Source organism: Phaethon aethereus (genome assembly GCF_964289735.1).
Source record: "Phaethon aethereus genome assembly, chromosome: 12".
In the NCBI taxonomy this organism is placed as follows: domain Eukaryota; kingdom Metazoa; phylum Chordata; class Aves; order Phaethontiformes; family Phaethontidae; genus Phaethon; species Phaethon aethereus.
Genome location: NC_138588.1, coordinates 2814132 through 2830027, shown reverse-complemented (window position 1 = coordinate 2830027; position 15896 = coordinate 2814132). Strand labels below are relative to the sequence as shown.

Sequence of the window (15896 nt, the reverse complement as noted above, 5' to 3'; positions counted from 1 at the left end):
AAAGAATACCATGCCCTGATTCGCAAACACTTGTTTGGCAATTAAGGTGCCCTGATGCAGTGTTAACTTGAAGATGGCGGCAATGTAGATGCTTAACCAAAATTCAGAAGACAGCTGTTCTCTTCCCAGTCCCGCCGGTGAATCTTGGCCATGTATTTTGCTCTTTCTGCATTTACCTTTCCCACCTGTAAAATGCTGCCTTTCTTCCTTTGGAAAACCTTTAAGATCTGCAACTGATATCACTAAATAGTACAAAGTTTTTATTATTATTTGTTTTTTCTATTCTTGTATGTATGAACTATTCCAGTAATTGAAGTCATCAGCATTACATACTAAATATATTGCAGCTCATGATGTAGAAATAGTGTAGGTATGCATGTATGTGTGATTTAAGAATGCTTCTCTCTTACCGTATTGGTATTCTGTAAAAGTTCATTTTGTCTAAACTCTGTATGTAGACATATAACTATAGCTAGGAATCTCGTCTATCATCCAGCCAGCCATGTGTACATCCAGTCTATCCAGTGAACTAAACGCTAGCTGCATTGCAGTTGAAAAGTTTGAGGCACTTAATAGCAAAGGTGTTAAGGCAAAGAATAGGAAACACAGCTTGCAATGTGAATTATTTGTATTATTCCTCCCTTTCTATTCTGAATGCACCTTTCAAGGTCGTGAGTCCATGTCACGTTTTGCCAGCAAGGGTGCAGCATGTGTAAGACACTTCCCCATGCCACCAATAAACTGAAATTAAGAAACACAAAAAATTCCTCTGGAGAAGGATGATGGAATGGATGGGTAAGAGAATGTGGGGCTTCTGAAAGGATCCCAGAAGGCAAAGCCGCAAACATCTGCTTTCCAACCACTTGCTGTGGTGCTACGGAAGAGAACCTTACACGCTTGAAAGAGTTTGGCAGTGTTATACATTAGTATTTTGCATTGAATCTTAACAATTTTTATTTCTTCAACTCTCTTGCGTAACAGGAAGGAACAGTGTAGAAAACCTAGAGTGAGTGCAAGCAGGCAAGTGTTTCTCTGGCACTAGGCCAAGTAGAGGTGGAAACTGGAAGCTGTCCACAGTGCACAACATGGCATGAGAAGGAAACTGTTCCATGGCTCTTGCTGCAGTGCGGAAGCTACTGTACGCTCTCTGGCTTTTGAGCCACATTGACAGCAATGAAAGATGATTTTTTTTTAAATTTACTAGCTGAACTGAAAAACAGAAAGTCATTTTTGACCTTTACATTTTTAAGCATCTGATTTTGAGGAAATCTGAGGAAATCAGGTAATTTAACTTTCTTAAGGCAAATTGGGAAAAGAAATGCTTTAGGCAGCACAGTCTGTTCCAAATTCTCAATTTGTTCTCCACAGATCTTTCAGCCAAAACAACTTCTTCCCAGTGAATTTCCTGACTTGCTGTATATACACTAGCACCAGTCATCTCATCTTAATTAACAACAGCCCTAACCCTCATTTAACAGTATTTTCTGCCTGTTGTGGCCATACTACATCCAGTCTCCCTTACTAAAATGCCCTCTTGCTTTTAAGGAAGCAGCCACAATGAGACTGTAGGGCCACTACTTCAGTCCAGCACATCTTCAAAGCCATTCTCATTCAAGTGCATTATTGACTTAGGTCAAGGCAAAACTTCATGTAAGGTCCATGGGGTTTAGACCTTCCAAACTTTTCAGTGCTGAGGCAATGATTCGAGCCTCTAGAGATCTACCCCTTTCATTTGACTTTGGCACAGTAGGAAAGTGTCAAGGCTTAAGAGGTCATGGTGTCTTCCTTCCCTCCTCATGTCTCTGACCTGGGAAAGACATTACTATAGGCATATCGCTCCACAAGCTAGCTCCACACCAGTCTTCAAGAAGGGTGGGTTGGCTGAGACTATTCCAGCTATTCATTTCCCTCTCTGCTTTTCAGAAGAGCAAGCCAGGATTATGCCTTTCTGACTATTGTAGACTGTCTCAGCATGGGTGTTTTGCACAGGGGAATTTTTTACAGGTGTATCCTTCCCTGTGGAAGGGCAGTCCAAGTCACCAGCACATTCTAAATTACCTAATTCCAGGGTTATTCAAAAGTCCTGTACAAAGTGCCTTTCAGCATGCTTTGATGCAGAAATTATTGGATGATGTTCTTCAGCCATTACTATGCAAGAGGATAGACTAGATGAGCACGCTGGTCTCTTCAGACATTAAAATAGATAGATCTATGAAAATAGAAAAGCTGATTGTGTATTTCTTAATGTTCCTCCCCAACACGCTCCTCAAAGCCCTCAGAACTTTCCGTTCTAGCCAGCTCTCCAATGATCAAATCAAATGAGTGAAAACCACTGACAGAAATAAGCAAGCTTCCCTCACCTTCTTTCACGTGTATATATAATTGTTCTACACACTGAGGTATCGCAACAAGTAGCCAACAACTTAAACTGCTTCTGGGGAAAATAGATGGCTGAACAAATCACTTTGGAAGACCACAGTTCCAGTAATGATAAAAATTCAGGGGAGGAATGGGAGGAGGTGGGTTGGAAGAGAAGTATGCTGTATAGGACTGCTTAAACGATCAGTAAAAAGATTTGTTCAGAATATGGAGTGCCTTTGGAGAAGGTCATTTTCCATCAACTCTGACACTCCCTGGCTCAGAAGCTGACAGCACTCAAAGGAGCTCATTGAAAAGTGGAAAGCTGAAATACCATGGATGAATGAAAGAATGTTTACAGATCTACAGCTTGCTGATATCTCTTTGTTCCATAACAGCAGTGATAAGATGTAGGAAAAAGGGAGATTTTATCAATGGAGAGACTAGACTCATTTATTAACAAAAGGGAGATACCATCTTAGCAGAGGATGCTGCAAGTGAGGCTGAGGGAGCAGCGATGGGAGGGAAGGCATAAAGTGTATTTGTCAGACAGCAACGAGGCACAGGGCAGGTACACGGCATGTGAGAATGAACGCATGCCCAGAAAAGAGCTGTGAGAGGGTTCGATCCTCCACCTTTCGGAGCTCTCTCAAACTTGAGACCTCGCCTTTCTTCACAGCTGGATGGTGCTAGTCGGTTCTTTCAGGAAGGATCTTCTGGCAAACCCCCAGAGCATCCCCCAGGCAGTTCTTCGAGTAACCCAGAATGAACTCTTGCACCCTCAAACCCACAGTCTTCTCCCACTTATAAGACTCTTAATGAATTGAGCAGTTAGTTGAGAAACAGCAGCCAAGCTCAGCCTTGTCCGTGGCCTGCAGTCCTCCCACTCTATTTACACCTTTCTGGGAAAACGGGCACACAAACAGGTTTCTGCAGGCTAGCAGAGGGGGTGAAGACAGACTATGTCAGCTACTGTCCAAGAGCATATTGTCACCCTCCAGTACACATGAAGAACAGCTTCCACTGAGGAGCAGTTTACCTTGGATTTACTGCAGGTTTAGGCCGTGCACACTGGCAGGTACTGAAGAGTAGCGTGACATGCAGGAATTTATACCTTAGCTCACTCTGCGGTAATTCTTGAGACATCTCCTATCCGCAGTACAACACGACATTAACCCGTTGTGTATAATGCTCAGCTTATGCCTTAGGTATGTTACTTTTTTCAATGATTTCATGACACACAAAATAATAAGAGTGATAGAAACCTGTTGTACAGAGCTACCTTTGAGGTGTCAAACACTTTGGATCTTTGCTGTCAAACCCAGTAGAGCTAGAGCTATCTATCTATTCTGTAGAGGACTCGTACCATCAGAATTACAAGGCTTTTAAATAACCCACCGTGAGCTCTGACTTTCAGTTAAGCAAAGCCTCACCACTCACAGTTGAACTTGAATTCACGAGAAAGATCACCTATTTATTTCCAAGACTGAGACAAATAGACTCTATCTCAAGCACACAAACAGATTTGCCTGAAGTGTTTGTGTGTGTGTGAGAGTGTATGTGTGCACGCACACAAATTAGGTAGTATTGCGTACATACATAATTGAGGACTGTGTTTATATTTTAGCAGGCTGCAAGATTGCAAGGTAGCTTTGTCATCATCAGCAAGACAGTCAGGTCCCTACCTGTCTGGTTTAAAATTGAAGAATGCCCGTATCAAGGGCATATTTGCTTGAGCATCAATTATCCCCACCTCCCTCTGAAGCCTACACAATCCTGAATTGACTATGAACGCTTAACGGTAATGACAGAAAAAGGAGGAAATCAAGCGGGAGCTGAGGGGCTCAGCATCTTGCAGGCATGGTAAGGACACGTGGGCATTCTAGTCCATCAGAATAGCTCATGCCAGGATGCTTTTGCTGTCCAGGCTCCCTTTACTGCATGTGAGGGAGTGAGAAACCTCCAAATAGCAATTCCAGCAGTCAGTAAACAAGGCAACAAGTTACAAAAGGTAACAAATAGGATAATAGGGAAAAGTCTTGAATTCTTCCTTTTATCAGGGTTTGGAAAACTTATTCAAGCTTGCAACGGGAAAGCAAGTTCAACCTATCCCATGTTAGGTGCTCAAGTCTGTTTGTGGCTCTAGCTCTTAGTGATGGGAACCTCAAGAATCAGATCCTAAAAAAACCAAAAGGGAATAAAACACCAAAACCTGACCTTTTAAGTAAGGCTTATTCCATTTTAAGTATACTTCCCTGATATTTATTTTCCTGAACATTTCACACATACACATACTGAATGAAGAGCAAAAATAGGCACACATGAGAAGAGATGTCTACTTTGACAACGTTGACTTCTTTACAGTTCCATAGACTGACTTGGAGATATTGATTTCAGTCTATTTATACATCTGCCTCAAGTGTTTTCAACAAGGTAATTTGGCATGAGACATAAACTGAAGCAAATTAAGTTTCATTTTGAAAGTCTCCTTGCTGTCTATGGATCTAACAAGAAAACCCATATCATAAAAAGAGCTACAATGACGGATTTGAGTAAATCTGTACTTTTTAAACTTCAGTGGGCTATTATACATACATATGGGCTTCATAGGATAGTTCTTATGCCTAGAAGACTGCAGTTACAGGAGAAGGCCATATGTCAGATTGTTTCAGATTTTAGCAGAACTGTTTAAATAGTTAACAGATGATACATGCTTAGTAGCTGTCTGGACTGAGGCTTATGTTTCCAAACCTGAGGTCATTTAAATCAAAGGTTGCAATGCAGAGGAACCGTCTGTGTTCTTAATTAAAACTACAGAGAAAAAGGGAGTAGGTGTAGTTAATTGAATTTTTTCCCAATGCTTTTATTTGACCAGGACGTGCACTAGGAAATAATATGATGTACATACCTGAGAGTGTTAGTAATATTGCAAGGACATCTCTTGTTGCATTTGAGCCCATAAAACCCTTCTGGACACATTCTTTCTTGGCAATAAATCCCTTTAAATCCAGGGTCACACATACACGCTCCATTTACATGGTAACATTTTGCACCATTTTGGCAGTCGCATCGTTGTGTGCACTGAAAGCCGTACGTCCCAATCGGACACTCTTCTTGACACCTGCAATGAAATAATAGATGAGACAGGATCCACTCAAATGCTAGAGTCTAGTCTGTTTATGAATTTTACACAGGAATGTTTTTGTTAATGAATTAAGTACAAAATCATTACCATTTATTTAAGCAATAAACTGTGAAATGATATCATTGGAGTGATGTGATACCTTGGGCATGTAAATTGCTGTTATCTGAAAGTGCATTAATCTCTGTCCAATTATATCCTGCAAAATTTGCATTAGTTAGTATTACCTTAGCTAACAAAATGCATTCTTGTTTCCTGGACCTTGACAATTCCATTCACCAACCATAAGAAACTGGTATAGAATAAGATACTTCATAAAAAAGCCTCATCTGTTTGCTTTCTTTTTATTACAGAAGAATTGTGCACCTTCTTTAAAAGCATATGGTCCTTTTAGTGGTAACGAAGGTTGAAAGGAAATGTGGTCTATTAAACAATATTTAGTAAAGTGTTCTCCCAGCAGTGTATAGTTTTACTTTCCCTCAATGCTGTCATTGCACCAGCTTTATACCAACTAGAAGAAAATATACTCCTTTCTCTTTTGTATGTGTTCTGAGTAACTAAAACTCAAATTTGCTTTCCATCTCTTACTCCAGGGATGCTCAGTAGTATGAAACCTCAAGGCAAATCACTTCCAAGCTCCTTAGTGGAGTATCTTCTCCAAAATTGCCAACATTTTTAATATTTGATACACATAGAAACGGAACCTGCAAACACTATACCCAGACTGTTTTAAATTGCACCTTCCATGCACCGTTTAAAATATTTCCCTACCGGATATATTATGAAATCTGACAAAAAGTCTGTTTCATTGTCCTACACAACCAGTTTAAGTGTTCATAATAGTTCCTATTTTGAAAAGGTCAACTAATGTCCTAAAGAAAGCAACTGATTCCATGCTTGACATAATTTAGTGGTTTCAAAATTCTGCAATGAATCCGTACTAGAGTTTACATGATCCACCGTGAAATACAGATATGACTTTTCAGTTAATAAAGTAAGAAAAATAAGTCCAGAGAAGCCCAATTCCCTTATCGCATGGATGCCAGATATTGGAAATTGCCTATCAGCATTAATTTAATCCTGAGCATTGATTAAAGTGTATACTGTAAACTCAGTGGATAGAGGCAATTGTTAAATGTCTTTCTGCAGGTCATTTCACAGCTGGCAGGTGAGAGTTAATATAATGATCAGTAATAAAAGATTAATGTGTGATGCAAGCCAGGCAAAACTGCAATGAGCACAGTCAGTGTACGAGAAGAGCATTCCTTTTGCAGCTTCAGATGATCGGGTTTTACTAAAAGTAAATGAACAAAGCAAAAGGCCTAGCTCGTGATTTAATTGCGGCAAGCAGCAGCACAGTTACTAGTCACACAATCCAAGTTCAGGAGTTCGTATGAGACCCCAAGAGAGAGGAGCCCGTGAGGCCGGGAAGGGAAAGGGCCCGGAGAACCACAGCGGTACCCGCTGCTAGCCCTGCTGCTCTCAGGGTACTTCAGCTGCGAAGGAAATAACCAGCAAAGAACGGGTAACGTTAGCTCTGAAACACTTGCAGCAAATGAAATGCAAGGCAGAAGATACTGAGATGCCTTATGTCTCCACTGCTGTATACGGCTCTGTTAGTTAGCAGAAGGACGCCGTACTCGACGAGACGAATACTTAGTCAATAGTGCACTATATCATTCTATATTTATAGAAGATGAAGCATTACCTAGCAGGGAGAAAAGCATCTGGAAATGAAATATTGACGACCTAATCCATTTACATAATTAGCCTTTTTCTACCAACAATTTAACCAACTTATTTATTTGGAGATCAAGCAGCTACTGCTAATGAATTTTATACAAAGAATACTAATAATGGCTCCTCTGGAACATAAGAATAATCACAGCAGGAATTAGCTTTCTACTTAAACATCTTTCCTCTGCAACATATCAATCTAATGTGTCCATAGCACCATTAACAACCAGATACATTGTTCAATTAAATTACAAAATGAGCTGCTAAGCCCTAGTTATGTTTCTTGTTTAATTTACATTGCTTTCTGCCTATCTGGGGAGATTCGTATTATAATATCCACTGAACTTTAATATGTACTGTAATTATTTGGGTTGGGATAGGATAATATGGCTGTCACCTGTAGAATTAATGGAAGCAATTTCACAAAATATTAAACATAAGACAGCCTGCTTAACAGATGAACTTAGTACATACACCTACAGTTTTTCTAGATAAATTTTTTTCATGGAATAATGCTGTAAGGTTTGTTTAGGCTTCTCTGTCTGCTTCTTTTTGAAACAGTGATCACATTTAGGTAGCACAGACAAATATTAAAAGCCACACAAAATACACCAACCTGGAGATTGCCATTCTGCCGATAAAAGATACAGGTACAAGCACAACAACAAGAAAGTAAGTAAGTCTGCTCATATCGTTATAACAAATGTGGTATTTATTCTGTTGAGATTCAATCTTTAGGTTTAATGGCAATACGGAAAACAAAGCTAAAACAGTACGTTCACTTTTCCTGTCAGCCACTGAATTCTTAGACACCTCATCCTCAGCTTCTTGCTGTGCTTCTGCTATTATTCCTTTCCAGTTTGCAAAACATACATTTACATGACATATCCAGTCATTCTAGCAGAGCACAAAGCTGCCTGGAGTTATTAATAGTGCTTGCCAATTTACTAGATATTTAGTGCAGTGCCGCTTCCTGGAAAACAGGTAGGGAACAAAGTGTGGCAATTACACTTCCATGGACCTTTATGACCATTTCATCTCCACAAATATTTATCTAACTATATGTCATTATCTTCTGCACCAGATGATGAACTCTAGTATTATATAGTACTTACTGACAATTAAAAAATAGCATAGTTGATAAAGTGTGTTTTTGTTTTTATTGTTGTTATTCACAACATCAGTTATTATTAAGACAATTTTTTTCAGTGCCCTGTAAAATTTTAAAGAAAACACTATTTTGCTGTGCAGCAGCAGTCTCCTATTATACTTGCAATTATACTGTAACACTGCAACAGCTGCATGAGATCCAGAAACTAAAATAGACTTTAAACTAAAATGGTGCTGACTAATCTGTCCCATTGACCGTGCTGTATGAACACATAACTAAGGAAAGCAATTTTTAAAGACCCTGAGCCTGCTCCTGCCATCGCTGAAATCAATGGGCAAGCTACCATGAGCTAGCTGTAGTTAAGAGCAAGGTAAGGGTATGCGTTCAGAACAAACCCTTACGGGCAACGTGCTGCCCCAGTCCAAGTGAGAGGTGGAACTCCAACTGAACACAATGGGCCCAAGGTTTCACTTCCCGTATCGAAGGCTGATTAAAGGCTGATGATAGATAAGCATGTTTTAGCCTTCTGAGAACTTGTTGGAAGGGTGGGAATTTCTAAGCTAACACGGTTTTACCCTGCAGCTAGAAAAGCTTTCTGAACTGTCTGTTTACCTTTCTCCTGTTCTCATTCATCCTTCCACACGCCTGCGTCTCTGCTCCTCTGCCTCTCCCTTCAGTGTCTATATTTTACTTCCCTGTTCCAGGAGGGAGCAGGTGAGCCGTTCCTAAGGGTTTTGCTTGGATGCAGGGACAAAGTGAGACCTTCTCCAGCCAGTCTCTAAGGGGGATCAGTGGCAAAAACCTCTGCTTTTGTCAGCGGGCAGAACTAGGTCTTCTGCTTTCTACTTGCCATCTCCTTTCCTCATCCCCAAAGGTCCTTTCTCCGCTCTTATTGCTGGAGTGTGTAAGCGTTGCCATTCGGCAACTCCATTACTGTTCTTTCCCTGTGCCGCGTGCCTGTAGCAGAGCCAAGCTCTTCTGCTGCACGTCCTCCCTCGCGGCTGGGGGCTGTACTGGCAGCTGAGCAAAGGCGCTGGCTGAGCTGCAGGCTGCTGGCTGGGCGCTCCCCACGGCTCTAGCACTGTTGATTCACCTACAGCCAGAAATCGATCCAGGTCTGCAACGACCAAACGGGCGGACCCGGAGACAGAGGTAGCCTCTGTCAGCCTTCCTGAGCGTGGCCAGCACCGGGGACAGCTTGCCATGGAAGTGTGGTCACCAGTATGTGTCCAGGCTGCACGGTTGCTTCCGTTAGTGAAATTGTCTCCAAAAGGAGAGAAAGAGAAGCTTTGGTTAGCAATAGTAATTATACGGTACCCTATGGCTGAAACCACTGTCTCCAGATGGAGGATGGGGGAAGAGAGACCAAGTGATGTCTTCTCCGCTACATTAACTTGAAATAATTAGTATTTCCACATTCAACCACATGCAGATCCTGACATAATCTCCAGAGGCCCCTCCAATTACTGCTCTTGATAAAATGGAAACAAGGAACTTCCATATTTCATGGGAAAGGACATGGTCTTCTGAACCCTGGCACAGTGTTGAGGGCTGGTCTGCGTGTGTGCTATAAAGACCTGATGATTATACAATGAAGCAAGAAAGGAGAAATTCCAATGAGCGTCGCTGCATAAAAGTATAATTGTAGCATATGTCAATATACTGAAACTAGCTTCTTCTAGCTAATATAAAAAAAGGGAAGATGTAGGCGAAAGGGCTTTAGCATCGCATACACCGGCGAGCTGTGCCCACAGCCTCTGGAAACCCTGGCGACACAGCCTGGTCCCGAGAGAAAACTGCATATGAAACCTTGTTTAACTGCAGCTTCCTCACCATTGTTAGCCCTGCTGGCAGGATTAGCTGGAGGGCTAAGCCAACGTGTTACAATCCCACCTTGACTTTGCTGTGTAGTCATTTTGCTAAATCCGTGACACCTTTGTAAAACAATATTAACATCTTCTCTGATCGATTTATGGGTGCAAGCTCTTGTTTATAAATTTTGAGGATTTATCACCTTTTGTTGGTGTCTGAGATGGATCAGTGCTGCAGCAGCACAGAAGGGCTGAGGGAAACATTAAACTGCTGCATTGCTTACTCTTGAGGATATTAATCTGTATAAATATAGTTCATTTACATATCTTGTAAACATGTAATGCTCTCTATTAAATTTATCACTGTAAATATCTAAATTAAATTTAATCCATTAAATTTTAAAAGTTATATTAAAAAAATCCCTGTAAATGGAGAGCATTGCCAATAAAAAGTAATAACGTTGCCACATTTATAATGCTTGAACTGCTTCAGAAGCATGAACCTAATTGGAGCAATGGAAACATAACACCATTTTTCAGAGAGTAAGAGTGTCCTAGAAGGGATATAAATATTGCCAGTCGTTGGGGGGTTGATTTTTACCTGTCTCCTATATAGCCAGCTGTACAGATGCATTTTCCTGTCACGGGATCGCAGTGTCCTGCGTTGTGGCATGGACAGTCCTGGCTGCAGTTAATTCCAAATGTTCCAGGAGGACACGGCTGTGCACACACCAGCCCCTGATAGGGTTACAGAAAGAGCAATATTTCAGTCAACATTCACAATGCAATAAATTTCTACATGCAGCTCAGATATTTATTGTCCTGGTTAAAACTAGATCTAAGTGTAGCGACAATATTTTCCATTTAAGATGGGCTAAAGACAGTCTCAAAATTCTGCTGCCAGAGTAAATGCCTGTCTACCCTATTTCCAGAAGGAATTTTTCTCACCACTGTACAGTTACTGATAATTCTCTTCTCTGAATCTCCCCTGTAAACTGCAGCTTGAATAGGTGCGGGAAGGCTTGGGAGAGATTAAAGGCAACCACAGAAGGCTGCAAAGCTGCATATGTGCTGGTGGGCTTTTTTTGAAATAGAGGGTCTGAAAAGTTGTTGGACCTACTCTGCGTGTCACAAAGTGAACATATGGGAAGAGAGGGAAAGGCTGCACTGGGAGGATGAAGTTCTGCTAGTTAGATAGTTAGTTCTGATAGTCTATGATGATCTCCCCTGCTCAGACAGCCCCACTTTGTCCCTAGAAGACCAAATCCAACTGCTGGAGAAGTCCTCTACTGCTCTTAGATCCTACCTACTTCATTCCCTCTGCCCTCATCCAGCCCCCACACTCATCTCTTCAAGCAGCACAAAACGGCATCTGCCAGTGCTTTGTCTAAGCCATGGAGGAGGCGGGATGGGAACAAGAGACTGGGACAGTTGCAGAAAGCCACCAGTGATGACACAGAAGCAACCTGAATTTCCACACTAGCAGTGCAGCAGCCTTTTGGCCAGAAGCAGTGATTTTGCAGTGGAAAATCTGCCTAATCCCTGATGACTGCCTGGATGCATCATCCAACACCCTCCCAGTTCCTTATCACCACCTTGGAGACATATCTTAGTCTCTATCTTTTTTGTCCTCTCCTTCACCCTGACCCAAATCCCCATCTCTGAGTTGTTTCCTCCTTCCTCTCTCTGCTTAACCGTCCCTCAAAGTGAAGACAGACTGTCATTCTTGGTTGCGGACTCTGGCAAATCTCATCAGGAAAAGCAACAGCTAGGCAAGCCTCGTTCCAGCTATTCAGCCCCAAGGCAGAGAATGCTTACCATAAGTTGTGTCTTTGGAGAATTTATTCGCCAAACTCAGGTGGTTTTCCCCCAAATATCACATAAAGTGCCCTTCCAAGTAGCAAGGCCTCACTAGGATTTCCCTAGACTTTCTTCAAAGTGGTGTGATTTTTTTTTTAATGTGAGCAAACATAAAATCTGAGGCTGGCATCCAGCTGAGTAACTTCAGCCAAAGCAAGTCTGGCAGCGCTGTGATGTGAAGATGGGGTGCTATAATGGAAAACGTCTGGCAACTGCGGCAAGCGGTGCTGCTGCCAGTGCCGTGTACAGCGCACCGTGTTTGCTAGAAATGCTGGGGTTTCGTCCCTATCATTGATTTTTTTTTTGATCTGTCAGAAGCCTTATTTCCCTAACCAAGCCCCAGGGGCTCTGAGTTTTGAACAAGGCGCATATTAGACACGACTTATATAAAACATAAAATGGGAACATAATGGCTGCTTTCACTCCTTGGGGTTCTCGCACGACAGTTTGGGAAGTTTAGCAATACCAACAGTCCCAAGGTGGAGGGGTTGCTCTTCAATGTAATCATAAAACAGATACTTCAAGCCTTTCCTAACCAGTGATAGGTGGCTCCTTGGCTATAAAATAGACAGGTTGGCCTCAGTTCAAGAACATTCAGATTACAGTGTTAAAAAACTGGTGTCTCTGGACTTGAGTAATACACAACACTATATATCTGAAAATGTAAGTATCCATTTATCTTGATAATAAATACTTTCTGTCTTCATGTCTCAAAAGGAACAGGATTTCTATCAACAAATGATGAGAAAGCAATACTCTGTGATGCATCCCCCCAGACCCAAGAGAATCTTTAGGCATACTTTTTGCATTAATATGTACTAAGGGAATCCAAAACACCCTTCTCTGGAGGATCAAATGTTAGACCAACGCTTCCTGCTGCTTATACATCTAATCAGTAAAGTTCACCCCATCAGCACCTTTTTTAAGGCCCTGATCTCATCAGATTCTGCTTTTGACATTGTTTGCTATATTATTACCATTTTGTGGTATAGAAAAGATTTTTTTATGCTCCATTTTCTCACACACCCCCATGTTTAAAATCCACAACAAAGTAAACCAGACAAAAATACAAATTATAGTTGCTTCATAAAGCCCAGAGGCAATGAGAAGTGATTAGCAGAATGCGTTGTATTGATGCAGCACCTTGTTGCGGGGCCTTGAGAGTAGGATTTGGGACCAAACAGGGTGTGTTGCCAGTGACAAATGTTCTGTCATGTAAGGAAAGATTGCTGCTTTCCTGAGCATGGAGATCTAGCCCTTCAAAAGTGTTTCTGAGAAGCATTGTAAATGCTAAATTTAGCTTCTCTCCCTACTTCCTGAGAGTGCTTGGAGAATTTAATACTGCAAATGAGAAAGATGTATAGAATTAAACCTGTAAATTGTTAATGAGGCCCTAAAGCAGCCACCCACTAACTCCCACAGCCACAAAGACACAGAAGTGGAAAAAGCCCAACATCGTAGTATGCTGGAAGCCAGATTTTGTTGACTAGTTCAACAATATATGCTGTTAGCTGTCATCCTCTTGGTGAAAAACCCATGGGACAGTAAAATCTCACAGGACACAGTTCATTCACACAACTTTTTGTGCTTATGGGAGAGTCTGCACTGGGTGGGAGGAAGCAGGAGGAAAGAAATACTACAAGTAATAAAAGAACCAGGCTTTGAAGATGTCAGATCCAAGGAAGAACCTAAGAACCCTAGAATTTCATCCTATTCAACTTATTGCCTCCCCTTGCATATGCCACTGGCAACCAAATCCCTAAGGGAGCTGAGCTGCTGTTAATAAGTCTACCCTAGGAAAGGAAAAAAGTCTCAGCTCATCCAGCCACAATAAAATCCAAGTGGATTTGCACTTGTATAAATCCAGGGAGAATTCTCTCCTTCCAACATGATGGTATACTCAATACATACATGCAGTCTCAAGCCTCAAAATCAGCAAGTAAAATTCCTGATGTCAGAGAAAGACTATCCATGGTGTGACATAAAATGAATGCTGTCTAGCAATCCCATCTCGCTTGCTCGTTTACAGCCCACTCATGTCTCACTTCCCAAAGCATTCCAACCACCAAGAGTTAAAAATATAGCATGAAAAAATATTTTTTTCTCTCTCTGTGTACTGAATTACCAGCTTTTCATTAAAACTCTGGAGAGACCCTTTATACTTAAAATTGCAACATTTACAAGCTGAGTGCTTTTACTCATAATTTCAGTTTCTTTCCCCAGAACACTTGATCTCTCTCTTCAATTTTCAGTTATACTTGTTTCAAACATCAATTGTTAACTCTAGGGTTTCTCTGGGGACAGAGCATCCAACAACACAGTTTTCAGGAAAGTCTCTCTGAGCCACTAAAAATGCAGAGAAGAAACTCCAAGCTGTAAGGAACAGGGGAGAAGTGGGCCAGAACACACGACCACCGGTGCTGTGCAGCCCCAGCGCTGTGGTTCTTCTTTAGGGTCTATGCTGCATCTTAAATGACCTCTAAAAACTTCCTGCTCTATTCTGAAATTCTTATATCTCTTTAGTGATTTTTTAACTTTTCAAAAAAAGAAAAAACTGCTAATAAAATACAGGTAACGGAGAATACAGCAAAACAATGCAGATCCTCAGAAATACTGGCATGCAGAAGATAAGGGGAGATCGAAAAAATACCCTAAAAGTAGTATCTTTATGCTAGTCACTTTAGCGATCACTTCTTAGGGGTAGTGCCAGAATGAACTGATGGGCCCTCAAAAATATCTGAATTGCTTCCTTTATGCTTTAGCTCCAGTACTCTTTAGGAAATAACCTTTTGTTTGTCTCCACTGAGTGCCAGTTGAGGGCAAGGTGCCATATTCCTACTTCAGTGTCTGAAAAGTTTTGCCTGCTTTGTCGTCTGAAATGGAATAACACCATCCGTACACAGCTTCCACCACAAATTATGTGCAGCAGTGTTCTTCTCCCGTGTTGCTGCCTGATAGCCACCAGAATCTCATGGTTGGTACTTTTTAACTAAAAGCAGCTGTGTGATCAAATGGAGGCAGCATTTGCTGTGCTAACCTAAAGGAACATAAACATCTCTCTCAGTTTCCACAGGTATAAGGTCCACATCAGAAACCATAGTTGTATGATGGACTTCAGCATCTTCTGTGTATTAAAATAAAAAGTCACAGTATTTGTATGCATTAAAATCCAGCAAGGTTGCCAAGAGACTAATTGTCAGATACAGGAAGAATGCCAGGAAATGTAGTACAGCGAGATGGTATGTAGGCCTGTGAGACCTGGCAAACCCCAAGAGAGTTAATTATTACATTATTGATAAAGTTGAGGACTTTTAAAATGTTTGGCGTTGCTTTCTTGACACAAAGAATTAAAGGTTAGGGCAGTTTGCTCTCTCCAGCGCAACCCCTGATGCAAGCAAATCTATTGCAATCAATGGGAATGATGCCTGAGTAAGGCCAGGACGCTGAACCGGTCTCTGTTCATAGTCCTGTTTTAAGGACTGCCTGAGCCACTGAATCCCCCGGCTTCTCCCTCTCTCCTGAAGGGGAAACAGTACAGTGCTTTTGACAATGTTGAGCTGAGCTTTGAGCTTTCTGTCCCATGTGAAGGGCAGTGTCTAACGGTGCAGAGAATATTCCAAGGAACTGTAATTCAGAGACAATTTTTTTGTTTCTTCTCCCACACAGAAGGATACTGAGTAGTCACTGTTTGGTTTACTGTTGTTTGTTCAACTCTGTGACGGTAGCTGCCAGTCGTAGACTGGTGGCCTGTCAGTGTAAGTAAGTGCTGTGCACATATAACAAACGTGGTCCCAGTTTCAGAATTGTTAGAGCCTCATGACAAGAAATAGCAGATACGCGTCACAAGCACACAGGCAAGGCGTCTGCTGAGACAGTG

The 15896-nt window shown here is 41.5% G+C and overlaps 1 protein-coding gene across 2 annotated transcripts in view; it reads right to left on the bottom strand.

Annotated features, from left to right (window-relative positions):
• Positions 1 to 15896, bottom strand: part of MEGF11 (multiple EGF like domains 11) — a gene marked incomplete at its 3' end in the record, with an annotated part of 201920 nt that overhangs the window by 83397 nt on the left and 102627 nt on the right. For both annotated transcript variants that reach the window (XM_082005373.1, XM_082005374.1), the window contains exons 5-6: positions 10761 to 10897; positions 5267 to 5479 (exon numbers count right to left, since the gene is read on the bottom strand). In XM_082005373.1, coding sequence (XP_081861499.1) covers positions 5267 to 5479; positions 10761 to 10897 — 350 coding nt within the window. The remainder of the gene's footprint in view (positions 1 to 5266; positions 5480 to 10760; positions 10898 to 15896) is intronic.